Source organism: Bos indicus x Bos taurus, chromosome 24 (genome assembly GCF_003369695.1).
Source record: "Bos indicus x Bos taurus breed Angus x Brahman F1 hybrid chromosome 24, Bos_hybrid_MaternalHap_v2.0, whole genome shotgun sequence".
Lineage (NCBI taxonomy): Eukaryota > Metazoa > Chordata > Mammalia > Artiodactyla > Bovidae > Bos > Bos indicus x Bos taurus.
In genome coordinates this window covers 56,830,936-56,847,508 of record NC_040099.1, presented here as the reverse complement: position 1 = coordinate 56,847,508, position 16,573 = coordinate 56,830,936, and the positions used below count along the sequence as shown (strand labels likewise).

The 16,573-nt window shown below is 54.8% G+C and overlaps 1 protein-coding gene across 3 annotated transcripts in view; it reads right to left on the bottom strand.

The window, feature by feature from the left end:
* The window catches only part of ONECUT2 (one cut homeobox 2), a 57,207-nt gene extending 42,223 nt beyond the window's left edge, over positions 1-14,984 (bottom strand). For all 3 annotated transcript variants that reach the window (XR_003508429.1, XR_003508430.1, XM_027525803.1), the window contains exon 1: positions 13,542-14,984. Coding sequence is in view for 1 of the 3 variants with exons in the window: in XM_027525803.1 (XP_027381604.1) it covers positions 13,542-14,796 (1,255 nt within the window). In the remaining 2 variants the exon portion in view is untranslated. The remainder of the gene's footprint in view (positions 1-13,541) is intronic.
* Between the last annotated feature and the right edge of the window lie 1,589 nt (positions 14,985-16,573).

The window sequence follows — 16,573 nt, the reverse complement described above, 5'->3', positions numbered from 1 at the left end:
GACGCCGGTAAGAGTGGGCTTAGTACACAGGAGTGGCCAGAACAGGACAGCGAAGGGCAGACTGAAGGGCAAGTCAGAAGCACACGCTGAGCTATAGCAGCTCTTCCCAGAAGTGAAGGGAGGGAAGAGCCCGAGTTAGAACAGGGGTCAGAGGAGCATTAAAAAAAAAGATAAGCAAGTTTGGAGCACAAAAATTCAGATGGGAAAAAGCTAATGAGGTGGGGGGCAGGGAGGAAGGAGAGGGTGGGATGCAGGAAGACAGTAACATGGAAACCCACAGGACCATACGCAGAATAGACAGGCTGCTGCGTGACTCGGGAGCTCCAACGGGCTCTGTAACAGCCCAGAGGGGCCGGGTGGGGAGGGAGGCGGGGGAGGGGCAAGAGGGGGCGGACACAGGTGAGCCTGTGGCTGATTCATGCTGATGTGTGGCAGAAACCAATACTGTGCCAATTATCCCTCAATTAAAGGTGAATAAATAAAGTTAATGAGGAAGAGGTTCTATGCACAGGAAGGGATCGGGTCCTGAGAAAGCAAGAGAGGCAGGGGCCCAGAATGAGGGGAAGGAATGGGTTTTCTTGTTTTCCTCTTCACTTTTTAAATTATGAAACTATGACAACACATTCACAGGAGACTTAGAAGAGACAGGAAAAAGTTACATATAGTTCCAATATATGTTCCAATTATTTTGTAAGTAGATAATATTAAGATTTTTAGTTGGAAGTTTCAATATCAAACTCTCAAAAACTAATAGAATCAATATACAGAGAAGTAGAAGGATATTGTATACCTGAGAAGCACTATGAATCAGAGGAAGTGGTTTTTTTTCCTTTTTTTTGTCTTTTTAAAAAATATTTATTTTTAATTGATGATTGGTTTACAATATTGGTTTGATTTCCATCATGCATCAACATGAATTAACCCCAGGTGTACATACGTCCCCTCCCCGCTGAACCTCCCTCCCACCTCCCACCTCCTGCCCATTCCCACCTTCTAGGCTACTCCAGAGGCCCTGTGTGAGCTCCCCGAGTCACACAGCACGTTCCCACTGGTGTGTTTACACAGGCTGGTGCACACGCATCCCCGCTGCTCTCGCCATGGGTCTCACCCGCCCTCTTCCTCCGCCTCCGTGTCCGTAAGTCTCTTCTCCATGTCTATGTCGCCACAGCTGCCATGTGAATACACCCATCAGTACCATCCTTCCAGAGTCCATGTACATGTGCTAGTATACGCTATTTATTTTTCTCTGACTCACTTCAGTCTGTGTAATAGGCTCTAGGTTCATCCACCTCATTACAGTGGACTCACATGTGTTCCTTTTTATGGCTGAGTAGTGAGAAATCCAGAGAAGGCGACGGCACCCACCCCAGTGCTCCTGCCTGGAGAATCCCATGGACGGAGGAGCCTGGTGGGCTGCAGTCCACGGGGTCGCTAAGAGTCGGACATGACTGAGCGACTTCACTTTCACTTTTTAGTTTCACGCATTGGAGAAGGAAATGGCAACCCACTCTAGTATTCTTGCCTGGAGAATCCCAGGGATGGGGGAGCCTGGTGGGCTGCAGTCCACGGGGTCACTACAAGTCGGACACGACTGAGCGACTTCACTTTCACTTTTCACTTTCATGCATTGGAGAAGGAAATGGCAACCCACTCCAGTGTTCTTGCCTGGAGAATCCCAGGGACGGAGGAGCCTGGTGGGCTGCCATCTATGGGGTCGCACAGAGTCGGACACGACTGAAGTGACTTAGCAGCAGCAGCAGCAGTGAGAAATTGGCTTTCAAAAGGAAGAATGTCTCTTCCTTTTGAGAAGAATGGAAATAAAAAGGGGATCAGAAGGGTTAAACATCAAGAGTGGACTAAAGAATTCACTTTCATGCCTTGAACATAAACTGATATAAACTCTGATATATGTTAGGAGGCATCTGAATCCAAGATTTAAAAAAAAAATCCTTTAGATTTGTGTATCTATCACTCTTTCAGAAAAGCAAAAAGTTCTTTTACTTTTTTTTTAAAGTATTTGGAGTCAAAGAAGACTACAGGAGAGGTCTTGTTTACACTGCAGTCTTATCAAAATAGAATATCTTTTAAAAACCACACTGAGTTCACTAGAAAGGAAATGCATTTAGTATAAGCCCTGGTGGAGTGGACAGACTTATTTTAATAAGATGCAGTGATGCATATAAAACAGACTAAAAAAAATGACTTTCCTTACTGTCAAATCCACGTTTTACTGGAAAAGGTTTTGGTAGTATAACCCAGCAACTACTAGGAAACGCAGGTCTGCAGATTTGAGGACCACATGACGTGAAGAAACTGCTTTAATCATTGTTTATCAAATAGATTTACAACCAGCTCTTAGACCTAATTCAAATGTGTTCCTGCTCATTTACAGAGCAAAATTTCAGACGCAGAAAATGATTTTTTTCCCAACACTGAGACTGAATGCTTTACCAGGTTTGTTTTGCTTGGGGTGGATTTTCTTCCCTTCATCCAAGTCACTTGGAATTTAAAGATGAATTGTCACAGAGAAGAAAATCTCATTTATCATACCCCTGACTTTCTTTTAAAGGGGATACACTTGTCTGTTCCTATGCACCACCTTCCCGAGAACCACTTTAGCAATATATTAGGCTTGAACTCAAGTTCCCTGATATGCAGCAAAAGTTTTACATTTTCATTAGCTTTGGGAAGTCAAGGGCCATTTTACTAGAACTCTAAAGAGATGGGGTCGTGCCTAATCACAGACCAAAAGGACCCACCTGCCTCCTTTCTCTGGACTAAAAGATGCAAATAAAGTGGAGCAACTGACTGAAAACGGCCAGAGGCAGGGGTCAAAGCCTAACGTCAGCTCTCACTGTGGCCAGGGCCATGAGGACGGAAGTGGTGGAGAGGTCCCTCTTAAAGACTGCCCCATCAAGGAATAATCTCAAGAACTCCAACCTGCCTCACTGGAGGCAGCCAGGCAACATGACTGCTGACATGATGTGAAAATCTTGGTTAATATAATGAAAACTGTGTTTGCAAAAATCACGTGGTGGGGGAAATCCGTTTTTGTGCACTTGTGTTTGGGGCAACCAGACGATAAGCCTTCAAAGGAAACTCTAAATCTGAAATACCATGTTGAGAATAGCAGTCAGTGCCTGCAGAAGCCAGTTCAATTCTCCCCCGGCCCCCTCTCTCCCAACACACAGAGGTAACGCTCTTACTCTCCGAAAGGAAGGCGTCCTTCAGCATCTCTGATCCTCACGCCATCATCTCTCTCCCTTTATTACCCTGACCTCACACAGAGAACCGAAGCCGCAGGCTAGAGAGGACAATCGGAGGCCTTGTTCAGACTCGGGCTCCCAGATCAGAGAGCTGGAGCTGCTGATCAGGGAGGGCCCCACCCGGACCTAACCCTGCAGAGGAACCATGCCCCTTCTCTGGGCTGAGATGTAAGTTTGCTCTGCTCAGCGTGGGCGCACGCTGGCTCTTGGGGCGCTCCGTGGCGCTGTTCGTGGTGCTGAAGTCTGAGCCTGGGGCGGGCAGGCGGCAACCCACCCACCGGCGCTCCGCTGTCAGGGGCGGCGGGCCGGATCAAGGGGCGGCGAGCCTGGAAACAGCTGCTGCCCACAGAGCCTCAGCCAGCACCCCAATCTGGTTCCAGGTGTAGCTCGGTGGCTTACTTCTTTGCAACTGCAAAATGGCTGGTTCACTTCTTCTTTTCCCAGGGGATTTTCGAGAGCCCACCTTCTGGCTCATTGACCTGGCATGTCTTTCCTGATGCCCTCTCTGCACACACTGATTCTCTCTCACCCACCTCTCCCCGGTACAATATTTTGCCTTTGCAGAGCACGTTATAGTTGGCACAGTGCTCACTGGCACCATCAACTGAGCCATTTCTCTTACACACATAACATTCCTCTTCTCTCCCACAGATATATATATATATATATATATTTGCTTTCTCTGCCCCTCTTCTCCTCCCAAGCACTTTCCAACTAAGCAGGAGACTGTTACTTCAATGTGCAGGGTGGGCGAATCATCTTACCCATCACAGCAAAACTGACGATTTCTCCTTAGCAACTTATTAGAACAGGCAGAGGTTAGAGTTCCAAGGGACCAGGAAAAAGCCCTCTAAGAAATTCCTAGGAAAATACGGGTAGTGGTCGGGAGGTGGGGAATGGAGACACAGATACTAGGAACAAAGTGAAGCAAAGAGTGTGGCCCTTAGGGGCGCAAGGCTTACTGCAGTTAGGAGACTCCCGGCAGGTGGCGCTCTAGCTCAAGGTGCTCTTGGTAGAAGCCTGGACTGTGCTCCTGGCTCCACCTCAAACCTTCTTTCTGTTAACAACCCCCTCCCCCGCCCAGGTTTGGAGCTCTGTCTTCTTGATTCAAGCACTTATCCAGACTATATTCCTGCTAAAAAGCACCGTTTGCACAATTCTATTTACTGTAACACACAATGAGGAAGGGACATAAATAAGAGGTCAAGGGAGGATTTTTTTCCTTCCGTGTGTGTTTGATGGGTCTCAGATCAAAACTGTGTAATCATCAGTAACATGATTCAGCAATTGGGAAATGCAAACAAGTTGTGCAAGTGCTTGTTCTGGGCAGGGCCCTGGAGGAGCCCACAGGGCTGGACCGAGCTTGAAGAGGGCCATGCCAGCAAGGACACCTCCTCCCTCCCACCAGGGCAGAGCTGGCTGTGCCTACAGCCTGACTGGCGTGACCTTTGGCTTTTGCGACACACACGCGGCTGGGCCGGGGTTAATGGCACTTTGCAGGGAGCTCCAATTGAGTAAACAAAAAATGCCTTGCCCTGTTCTAATGGAGCGCATTATTCTGAGGCCTGAGCCTTCATCCAGGCCGCTGCAGCTGCTCTGCAGGTCAGTGCTACCAATAAAGCAATTAGCCAATGAGAAAACTCTTCTTCCCTAAGGGGGACTTGGGGGGGCTTTGTTGCCATTGCTGTGCTTCTGCTTTGGGTTTTTAAACAAGCAATCCAAGTTGATCTGAGCCTCTTACATCAGACTCCAGGATGAAGACAGTGAAACTGTGTGTTTGCCGAGTGTGATATTTTAAGGAACTGGTCTCTTGTTCAACACAGGCTGGAGAGCTCACAGCTTCCTGTTCAATTAACCTGAACCATAGCTGAACTCTGCCCTTTGAACTCACTCAGCAGATAAATACATTAGCTCACCTAAGGAATCATTAATATTTTCCAATCACATAAAACAAACATGAATGTCTGAACTCAACCCAATAGAGAGCCAATTATGTATACCGCATAGAACATGTTGGAAAAAAAATCACAAATGGATGTTATTTACAGAACAAAAAGGGTCAAGGAAGAAATAAAACAGATCATGCCCACAGTTCTGGAAACAAAGGGGACTTTCATTTTCATCTCTGTAAACATGAGGGGTACCAAGCAATACTTAAGCAATTCCTGTTCCATCTACACTGCTCTAGAAGGAAAAGTGGTTCCTTACTCCTGGTCTGGTTTCTACCCCCTTCCATCAGAAGGCTCCAAGCCCTCTCTTCCAAAGTGACTTCAGTGCTCATGCTCAGATACAGAGTCCAAAACATTGCATATCTGGGGACAAATTTTATTCCCAATCTGCTACAAATGAACCAAAAGAATTTCTGTGGAAGTTTTACTGCCTTTAAGGGAACCAGTTTTAATGAAGCAAGCTAGCTTCTTGATTGAAATAATTTCACAGTAGAAAGTGATGTTCCCATGATGTTAGTCTAGCACCTAAACAGATTTTGTTTTGGGGGGAGAGAGGAGGGGAGGGGAGGGAAGGGAAGGGAAGGGAGAGGGAGAGGAGACGCGTTAAATGCATCTATTTTGTTCTTATCCCTGCGTGTCATCTCAGAAGAATGAGTAAAGCATCCCCAACCGAGTCATTATGTGTTTCAGTTTGATTCAGTTTCACTTCTCACCATTCTGCCTCATGACTCCTCCCCTCCCACCCCCTTTCCATTTCTGTTTGGCTTGGAGTGTGGGCTTAATGCCCAGCTAGCCTAGATGAGGACACTTAAAGGAATATCACAAGCGCGAAGGGTAAATCTATTGAACGAGGGTCTTTAACTATGTGGTTTCCTTAAAGGGAAAGGTTGGATCAATAGGATCAATATGAAAGGTTTCCCTGGCCCTGCATAAAAGGGTAAGGGCTTCTCTTTTCACTGGTTTAACTTTACTCTCTGACAAATGCAAATCAATGGATCTGTGTTTACAACAGATTCCCTAACAGACCCAACTTGGGTACAGCCCAGAGCCTCGCTCTGGGGGGTGGGGCATCCGGGCTTGTTCTGGGGGATGCTCCAGGCCCTGGAGGCGGGGTGGGCTTGCTGCCCACTGGGATCCTGCGGCTACTGCCCGTGGTCTCTCCAAAGAAAACAGACAGAAATGGAGCAATGGAGCACCCGATTCTTCCAAAGATGCCTCAACGCAAACACAAAGCCGAAATTCCTAGGAGTCCATCAACCTACTATTAACTGGTTGTACCAATACAGATCTGGCAGGTTGACTACACAGAAGAAGCTGGAGTGGGATACTTACAATTGGAGCAGCCCATATATTTCAGTTTCTAGAATGTTCCTTCCATCCTTTCTCAGGTGGTAACTGGCTCTCTTAGCTATTACAAGGCAAACCACCGAAAAACTATGGGTTCTCTTCCCCGTCAATTTTACCTTTCCCTTTAAAAATGTGATGCTTTCCGGAGATGACATGACTTCAAGTCAATGCCGGTTACAGAGAAATTATTTTTCTTCCTGCAGGAGAAAGTATATGTATATTTGATTACGCGAGCCAAAGTCCAATGCTGATTAAATTACGTTGGAGGTGTGCTTCCAACCCAAACAAAGTCTGCTTTCGACAGAAGAGTAATGGATCTTCAGATGGTGAGAGGGGCACCAAGGTGGAACACAGCGCCTCCCCTCCCTCTGGGACAGTTCGCGTGGGACGGCTTTCCTAACAAATGTCCACAGCTCTGAGGAATCCTCCCCACACCGAGACTAGCCCTGTCTGCACAGCCCACGCTGGGCCCATCCACGCCCTGCTGTGCATCCGATGGGCTCAGTCACCCAATCGGGCCCCTGCCCCTCCTCCCCTGCCTGCATCCATTTCTCAGAGCCTTAGCCTGGAGATCTGGGGATCATAGAGCTTTCCCCAAAGGCACTGACGTGCATTAGGGGGACGGACGGGGTGCTGGGGGGTCCCCAGCCCACGTGTACAGGCTCCGTACCTGACAGCATGAAGATCCTTCTTGGAATCCCTCATAACAGCCTCCCCCCACCAGGAAAAGCAATTTTCCCAGGTCAGGAAAAGCTGGGGCCTCTGAGCGGGCCGGGGGTGAGGACAGTCCAGGGTCTGTAGATGAAGGTTCAGGCCCCAGGCTCCTCACCATTCACCCTTCTCCCCAGGGCCCTTTATCCAGACGGTAATCGCTATTTATTCCCTCCTCGGTTCCCTTCCTCTGGCAGGAACCCAGAAATGGAATCTCTCTGCTTTTCCTCTGAGGTTTCCATTCCTCCAGGGACGCCCGACACGACGCCACTTCTCCTCCAGACAGTTTCTGCCAACACCAGCCTCCGCAACAGTGAGAACCCTGCAACCCCCTTCCCCCAATCTTTCCTTAGAAGAACAGGTTCTAAAGCCCAGAAAACTAAGGCTCACCCTAAAGCGAGGTTGTGGAATGGAGGCAGAGGCGGCCTCGTTTTCCCTTCTAGGTTCTGGCCTGGAGCTCCAGGAGGTAAACCCTGCCCTGGGCCCCCTGTGATGTCTGGGCAGACCCGTGTCTCTAGGGAGAAGTGGGCCCACTCTCCTCCTGGAGACACAGAGCACCTGGGGGGCTCCGTGTCCCTTCGCTCCACCCTCACCATTCCCCAGGAATCCAGCCCTGTCTGAGGATTCTAGGAGCGGATTGAAGATTCTAGGATGGGGGTGACGAGAGATGAAGAGTCCACTCTGCAAAAGCCTGCTCACCTCTCCAAACCGAGGGCCCTTCCCCTGGGGCTTATGGGGAGGGGCCAGCAGCCAGCCTCACCAGGCGGAACCACTAACCTTAACCCTTTTCGGTTTCTGTATCCAATCACCTGAAGTGATTCACATCCATTTTCAGAAGAGGGGCTAGGCATCAAGGAACCGTTTGAAAGCCCTCTTCTTTAAGGAAACCCATTGGTGGGAAGATGACCCCGTCTCTGGGGAGAACAGAAAGAAAGAACTGCTTCCCCTTGGCCGCCCCTCAAGGCAGAAAAATACCAGATTTGTTTTTGTCCTCTCTCCTTTCCTTGCTCCTTCTTCTCATCTCGTTCTTGGAGAAGGAAGGAAAACACTCCTTTCTTCCAGGCTGAAACTTTCTTGAAGGGAAAGCTTTCGTTTTTCTCAAATTGGAGAACTTACAATTAAAAAAAAAATCTGAATGATTTAGTTCTGATCTCACCTGCACCACTGCCCCAACTTTCTCTTTCTTTCCGTCACCCACCTTGGTGTTCCTTCTGGAAAAGTCAACCACTGGGCCAAGACGGGAAAGGTTGGCAGAGTGGAAGTCTCCCTGAGGAACAGCTTTGAAGTTCTTTCTGTTTCCCCATCAAGGTAGATGTCTCAGAGAAAACTTTCCTACCAGGGGGCCAGGCCTGAGTCCGGGGTCCCAGAAGGAAAGCTCGCCCCAGTCTCCGGGAGACTGGCAGTCCCCCCGGGGCTGTTTTTTCTCATCATCCTGCCCCCAGCCGGGGAAGAAACAAGATTCTTCCCTCGTTGACCCAATTAGCCCAGAGCAGAGCAGACAATACCGAGGGCTGACGCCTAGGCCACTGTCACTGCGGCCTCGTTTAATTGTCCAAATAATGCGTCGGTGGGAAAGTGTGCGACTGGGAACATTTAACTCGAACGTTCTTCCCTAAGGAAGACAAATCAGGATGGGGGCGGATCAGGAAGCTGCGAGGTTGGCAGGCAGCTTTAGAGACCTCGTTTCTAACGTTCAGCTCGGAGTATCCCGTGTAACGAGGGGTGACCAGATTTCCCGGGTGGTTTCGACGGAGGAGAGAAGTTGCCTGGGCCCTGCTGGATCCGATGCGGGCTGCGCGGGGCGGAGGCGAAGGCCCCCGAAACGCGGGACGGGGAGGCCTCGCGTCCCGTGCGAGCCCTTCGGGGACACCCGCAGCCCGGGGAGCGCGGGGACGGGGCCAGAGGCCGGAAGCCCGGCGACAGACGAGACCAAGGGTAGGAAGCGCTGGCTGGGGCAGCCGCCAGACCCGAGAGCCCGAATGGAGCTGGCGAGGCGGCGCGGCGGGAGCGCCGGGGAGCCAGGCTGCTGGTGTGCGCTCTGCTGGGAAGAGGGCGCCCGTCGGGTTTACTGGAAACGCGCCGGATCGGATTCCGGATCAATGAAATCTGGGTCCACACGTTTACGTTCTCGTTGCCAGCATTAATGCTCTTTTAATCTTCTAAACATTATCAGCATCGATCTCCCTCCATATACACATTTGTTTGAGAAAAGTGACATACCCGCACGGCGCAAAGCCTGGAAGGAAAATAAAGGCGCCGCCTCTGGCATCCAGGGCGCGCGGCGGCGGCGCGCGTGGGTTCACTGCTCTCCGCAGCTCCCGCCCTCCCCAAAGCAAATTAGGAAGGTGTTCTCGAGGCCACCGGGGACTTGACCAAGATAGGATGGCAGTGAGCTTTCCAATTATTCACCCGACCAGCCGGCACAAGAGAACACCGTATGTGGCGTACCGACTAGGGAGGCAAAACCGTCAGGAAAAACGCGCTGGGACCGACTGGGAGTCAGCGAGGGAGGGGGAAGGTCTCTGCGAATGGGTCCCTGTCCCCACCCCGAGGCTCACCCCTAGGCTCAGCGTGGCCTCAGGAAGACCCCTCGGTCGGCCCACTGGCCCGCTGCGGGAGACATTCCGGTGGGTTGGGTGAGGGCTCTCCACTGGAACAGAGTTGGCTCCAGATCGGCCGCCTGGAGCGGGCTAGGTGCCTGTCTGACGTGGGGACGGGAGACAGGATCCCTGCCGGCCGCCTTGGGAGTCCAGCTCACAGGAGGCCAACCGGCTGGGAGAGTCGTCTGGGGGCTCCGCTGTGTCTCTCGCTCTGTCTTCCAGCTGTCGGAGGAAACCAACTCCCGCCATGGGGACCTCGATTTTCCTCCAGGAGGTGCCCCTCCACTGTCTTGCCTGCGTTCTCTCCGTATCTCCTGGTTCGTGTCTGTGCTTGGTTCAGAGGCCTCTTAGGCTCAAAGCCAGACAGAGTTTGTGCTGGAAGCCCCTGGGGAGTTGGTTCCCGCGTTCTTAAATCTCTTCCCCGGTTAATAAAAACTGCCCTGCAGGAGTCAACCCTGGACACCGCCGAGGAGGCCCAACCTGGTGTGGTCCCAAACAGTTTCCACTGTGGCCACCCTTTATGAAAGGAGTCCTGCACTTGGAACCCCTTTCTCTGAAATCTAACCTGAGTTTCCCCGACATCTTCACCCTTCCCCTTTAAAATACTACCTGGGGCTGTGGATCCAATACCCCAGTGGTGGGAAAGGAGGAGAGCCAGGCCCCCTTCTGCTGTGATGGGGTGCACTCCACCTCCGGAAGAGGGGGCCAGCGCTGGCCCGAACCAGTCATCTTAATTCTTAATTCAGGGTTCCCTCAAACCCCTGTCTGCTTAGGCCTCTGGCAAGACCCAAAATGAGAACGAGAAAGGGAAATTAAGAAGAGACAGAGAAGTTAAGAGGACCTAGAGAAATTAAGACGAGACTGAGAGAGACTTGGTCTTTGTGAGATGGGGGCCGGGCGCTCTCTGCCAGATTCCAGCACCGGGGTCTGCAGAGTTGCCCTGTGGAGTCACCCGGTTTGCTGAAAGCCCCCTGGAGCCCTCCGCTGCCCTGTGAGTCCACTGCAAGAGTGGGATCGATACTCCTGGTAGAGAAGGCCTCGGAGTTTCTTTTCCATTCGCTCCCATTCGCTAGCGCTCCTAAGCACATAATACCTACTTACCAGGCCCAGCTTCTGCGTCAGTGTCTGAAGAGACTGATCTACTGACCCCAAGCTGAAAAGACTCCTGTGTAATAATAACCACTCGACACACTTGTAGTTGCTGATAAAATGGCCAGATAAAAAGGCTAAAGCTCTTGTCCCTTTTCAACTCGGGGTAATAAAACAGACACGCATTTGAATGCTTGAGCAAAGTGGGGTACCTGGCAGGAGATTTCCACTTGCCGAAGGAGGCTCTTGGTCTCCCACTGAGGGGGCTTTCTGGCTCCTGCTCAGAAAAGCCCCCAGGACTGGCCCCAGGACTCTTTGGCGTTGGGTGATGGGACTGCGGTCTCCCACAGATGCCACACTCTCCCTAACCCCCTGATGCTGTTGCAAAAAGGCTTGAAACCGGCTGACCAGCAAAGTGTTTCTTTCTACCTCACTTTCAGACAGATGTGGGCGGAAGGCTTGCTTTTTTTAAAAAAAAAAAGCTCTGTCCTTTTCGGGACAGGCATGAGGGGGCGGCAGTGCTCTGAAATGAGCCGGAGTAGATCGTTGTCACTCCGTCTTCACCCTACCCTGGCCTCCCTTCCCCGAGACCCACCGCCAAGTTTCTTCTGCTGCCTGTGCCCAGGAAGCCCATCCTCGCTAGAACTCTCAGAGACGGACTAAAGGCATGTTCGGGGGCCTAAGACAAAGGGGGACCACACCGTTTGGAATTGTCAGTAGGCTTCCAGTCCATTTTTCACGGATACTCTTTATTTCCTGCTTAATCTTTTCAAGGGACCAAGAGCAATCAGAGTTTTCTAGGAGAGGATGAAGAGTAAGCTAGGGGAAAGATAAAGTAGGTTTCGAGTTCCATGCAGAACTATTTGGAGTTCACCGACTTGGGGAAGCTCTGGGGGTGGCGGACCTAGTTTTCATGACCTTTTCCGATCGACACTGAGGGCGGTTACGGACTAAAGACTGGAATTCTCCAACAAGCGAAGGCGGACGGCGGCTGTCAGAGTGGAAACGCCCCCTCCCCACCGCCTGTCACATCCCCCAACCCTGTCCAGCGTCGGTAGAGTGCACCCCATAAGCCAGACTCATTGGTGCGAGGAAAGCCCCAGGGAGCCGGAGAGGAAGCTTGTGCTCTAGCTCCGGAAGCCCGTTGTATGCGGCTCGGAACTTCGGGCTCCCCGCTCCTGTATGTAAATCACCGCCACCGCGAATTGTCCCCCAGACAATCTGACTATCGGGAGAGGTGTCTCAGTCCAAAAGAAGCCGCCCAATCCCGGCCTGCAGTCGGGAGCCGTGCGTCCTCCCCGGAGGGGCGCCTGGACACTTCGCCCCTCCTGGCCTGTGGCAGGGTCCCCGGGGGCGCAGCGCACCCGCCACGCATACCGCGCCGGGGCACAAAAGCGCGCACCCGGGTGCCAGCCGCAGCCCGGGCTGCGCCTTTCTCTTGGCTCCCGCCGCCCACACGGGAGGTTTCTGCACTCCTAGAACAATAGAGGGCTGTACCTCGCGGCTCCGCCGCTAGAGGAGGCACAAAGAGCCCAAGCCGGCTCCAGAACAATGTAACCGGCGCGCCGACCCGTCCCCTCCTGCCGGCCGCCGGCCCTCCCCGTCGCCGAGCCCGGCGCTCCATCCGCGTCCGCTTAATGCAAAGGCGAAGCCAGGAGCCCAGCGCCCAAGAGGCGTTAACTAACCTGCATCTTAATTTCTCAGCACCCTCTTCCGCGAGCTCCCAGCCTCGTCCCCGGGGTCCAGCCACACCTCGGCACATCGCGGCCAACGCTGGGAGCCGGGCAAAGGGCGGCCGGCCGGTAAGGCAGGACGCTTCCCGCTCCGAGTTTCCTCTCTCCTATCCTCCCAGAGCGGTGAATGTGGCAGCCCCAACCTCACTGTGCGCAGGGACGCGGGCGCTGGCCCCAGCCCGCTCTTTCCATCACAAAGTCCCCGCGCCAATGTCAAGGCCGGAGACCGGCTCCGGAAGCGTGGTTGTATCCCGGCCCCCCCGGTTCTCCGCGTGGGCAAGGCTGTGCTTCCTGTCAGTGACCGAATAAGTTTGCCCAACACGGTGGGGAGAAAGACAGCAGAGAGAGCTCTTCCCCCTCTAAAGCCCACTACCTCTCGCCACCAATTGCCTCTATATAGGGAGACCGGGCAGCTGGGAGAAGTGAAATGTATTGTCTGAACAAGAGTTCAAGTGCACAGGGTTCTGAATAAAGGCAACCCCGCAGTCCCCGGGAGTCTGGGAAAGACAGGGCTCCTAGTGGACACCGCACACCCTCCTCGTGCCTCCCACAACTGGAGAAGGTCCGAAAGAGAGGGCAGAGTTGTTGGCACGGTGAGCAGAGTGCGAACAAAACCGGGACGCGGGTCGCTCAAGAAGCTCGGGAGACAGGGAGGTGAGAAGGGAGAGAAAGAGCAAGGGAGAACAGAGAAAAGAGGAGAGAAAGAGTAAAAGGAGAAGGTCTGAAGTAGAGAACAAATGGCAAGCCTGGAGGAAGAGGGGCAGGGGACCCGGAGGGGAGGCTCAGTGCCCGCACCCGGGGCCAGGGCAGCCGGCAGCCCGACTCCAGACGACCCTCTGGGCTTACCTGCCAGGCGTAAGGCGGACATGCGCTGGAACTCGGGCTCCTGCAGCCACTTCCACATCCTGCGGAAGGTCTCCCTGCCAGATTTGAGTTTACTCCACGGTTTGGGGTTCCGGAGCAGGTCGGAGAGAGTCCCCTGAGACCGGCACAACACCCTCTGCGCGAAGATCGCCTGTGGGATGCTGTAGCGCTTCAGCTCGGCGGTGATGCGCTGGGCCACCTCTTTGGTGTTGATCTCCTCCAGTTGGCCGGAGGTGGCCACCTGCGACCCCGAAGACGACGAGGGTGGCCTCTCGCGGCTGGGCGCCAGCACCGGCCCGTGGGACTGAGCGTGGCCCGGGTGGTGCAGGCCGTTGAGGTGCGACATCATGGCCGCGGGCGGGGTGCCCAGGCCGCGGGACAGGTGCTGGTCGCCGCGGGTCAGCATGGCAGTGTGGTGCGCGTCGAAGTTGGGGCTGAGCATCTTGTCGGGGCCCGGGGGCCCGTAGTTGGGCAGGCTCTGCTGCGCGTTGTGGAGGCCGCCCAGCCCGTTGCCCAGCGGTGTGGCGGCCAGCGGGGACAGGCTCTGGCCCATGCCCGGCATCTCCTTGTAGGGGCTGTAGAGGTTGTTCATGGTCGGGAGCCCGCGCTCGTCGCGCAGGAGCGTGAAGCTGCCGCTGACGTTGCCCGAGAGGCGCTGCTGGTGGTGGTGATGGTGGTGGTGGTGGTGCGGGTGGTGGTGCGGATGCGGGTGGTGGAACTTGTCCGACACGGTGGAGATGGGCGGCAGCGGCTGCAGCGGCGTCAGCGTGGTGTAGGTGTTGCTCATGCCCATGCCGGGCGGGGACGAGTCGCAGGACATGCTCATGGCGTGGTGGAGCGGGATGGACAGCTCGGGCCGGTAGTCGCCGCCGTCCAGGATCGAGGTCATGCTAGTGACCATGGCCGAGCGCGACGCTGCCGCCGCCGCGGCCGCGGCCGCCGTGCCCAGCTCCTGGTGCGCCGTTGGCGGCGGCGGCGGCGGCGGCGGCGGAGGGCCCCGCAGCGAGCCGGCGGCGCCGCGGCCCGCGTGGTGGGGGCTGGGGCTGGCCAGCAGCTCCGGCTCATGGCCCGGGCCTCCGCCGCCGCCCCCGCCGCCCCCGCCGCCGCCGCCCCCGCCACTGCCGCCGCCGGCCGGCCCGTGCAAAGTGCCCAGACTTTCCATTGTCAGCTCTGGGTTCATGGCGCAGCCTTCTAGGTCTTTGGTGAGGCATCGATAGGCGGTGTAGGCAGCCTTCATTCAGTCCATCGGGGCCCGGGAGCGGCGGCGGCGGCGGCGGCGGGGGCGGCCGGCGGGCTGGCGAGGTGCGCGTGGCGGAGCTCAGCTGCGGGCGGCGACGGAGGGCGCGGGAGAGCGTGTGTGTGTGTGTGTGTGTGTGAGCAGGGAGAGCGCGCGTGCGGGTGTGCGCCCCGGGCTGCGGGCGGGCGCGCCCGGGGCGGGGGCGGGCGAGGCGCGCGTGCGGGAGGCGGGCGGGCGCGGGAGGGTCACCGGGCCCCGCCGCGCGGGCCGGCGCGCTGCCTCGCCATGTCCGAGCCCGCTCCGGCGCCGCCGTCCTCCGTCTGCGCGACCGGGAGCTGTCCAGAAGGGCTCTGCCGCTCGCCGGGGCGGCCAACCTAACCCGCCCGGGCCCGGGGCGGGGCAGCGTCCGATGGGCGTCGCGGGAAGCCACTCGGCGGCCGCGGCTTCCTCGGGAGGGGCGGGCCTCCTGCGCGCCGCCACCAATGGCTGCGGAGGGGGCGGGGCCGCGCGGTTCAGGTTTGGCTGACGGCTCTATGCCTCTTTTTTTTTCCTCCTTGGCCGCTGAAACCAAACGTCAAGGGGAGGGACGGAGGGGAGGGGAGGGTGGTGCGGAGAGAGAGGCGAGAGTGCGGGCGAGGGGGAGAAATCACGGTGGAGATGCTGCTCTGTGTCTCCTCCGAGCTGCCATGACCCGGTCTAAAGGGCTTTGCTTCACCCCTAAGCTTTTCTCGAGGCTAGTAAGCCAACTGCGTACGGCTGTTAAACGCAAACTCACATCTCCTAACAAGCCGCTACCCGAGGGTCACTAGCTGGGAGCCAGTAATGCAGCTTTTTAAAAAACGCAGTTGCCAATGTATTGTAATGCACGGTAAATCCCCGAGACTGGGGAGTGCATAGTCTACGGGGCGAAGGGAACAACCAGCGCCCTCGCCGCCCCCGAGCGGGCCGCTGTGATGCATGCAAAGTTAACACGATCACATCATTTAATTACCCGGCGAGCCCATAAATCTCTTAGTTATGAGCCTTCAGAAGGGCCCTGCTAGATTGCAAAACAAAACTGGAACACCAGGAGCTGCGGTTTCAAGGTGACCATATGCTGGCTGCGGGAGCGAGTTGGAAAGGAGTGGGTGGGGAGTCGGGGTGGAGAGGCTGGGGGTGGGGGCCGTGTACAGTAGGCTTGTTGCTGGTGCCTGTAGCCAGCAAACTTCGGGGTGCAGGGAGTGTGTAAACCGTCCGGGAGATTACCGATCTTTACACACACACGCACACACACACACACACACACACACACACACACATGTCCCTCAAATCCTAGGAGAGGGACGCCCGGGGTTACGGCTGTGGGTAGAAGACCTAGAGCCCAGATCTGCATATCCAAGCCTTGTTTTTGAAAAGAACAGAGCCCTGGTCAGTTCCAGAACGCTCGCAAGTCGCAGCTTTGAAACGTGCACCTTCACGTACCCAGGATTTCCGTTGTTGACTAACCCCAGGTCGGCGACTGGGAGTGGAGCGCGCGTAGAGAGAAGGGGCAGATTTCTGCGGCCCGGGGTTGGGGTGGAGGGCTGGTGGAAGGCCGAGAGCCGCTCGGCACGGAAAGCCTTAAAAGTAACTGCTTCTTCCAAAGCAGGTTGCGCTCTGTTTGCCTCCGAAGATTCAAGCTAGCTGAGGTTGCGCAGATGTTGCCTTTGTTTAAAGAGACAGTAATTAAGGACAGGGTGGACATAAGTTTGAGAAGCGTGACCTATTTTCTTTTGATCAGCTGTCAAAAGAAGAGCAG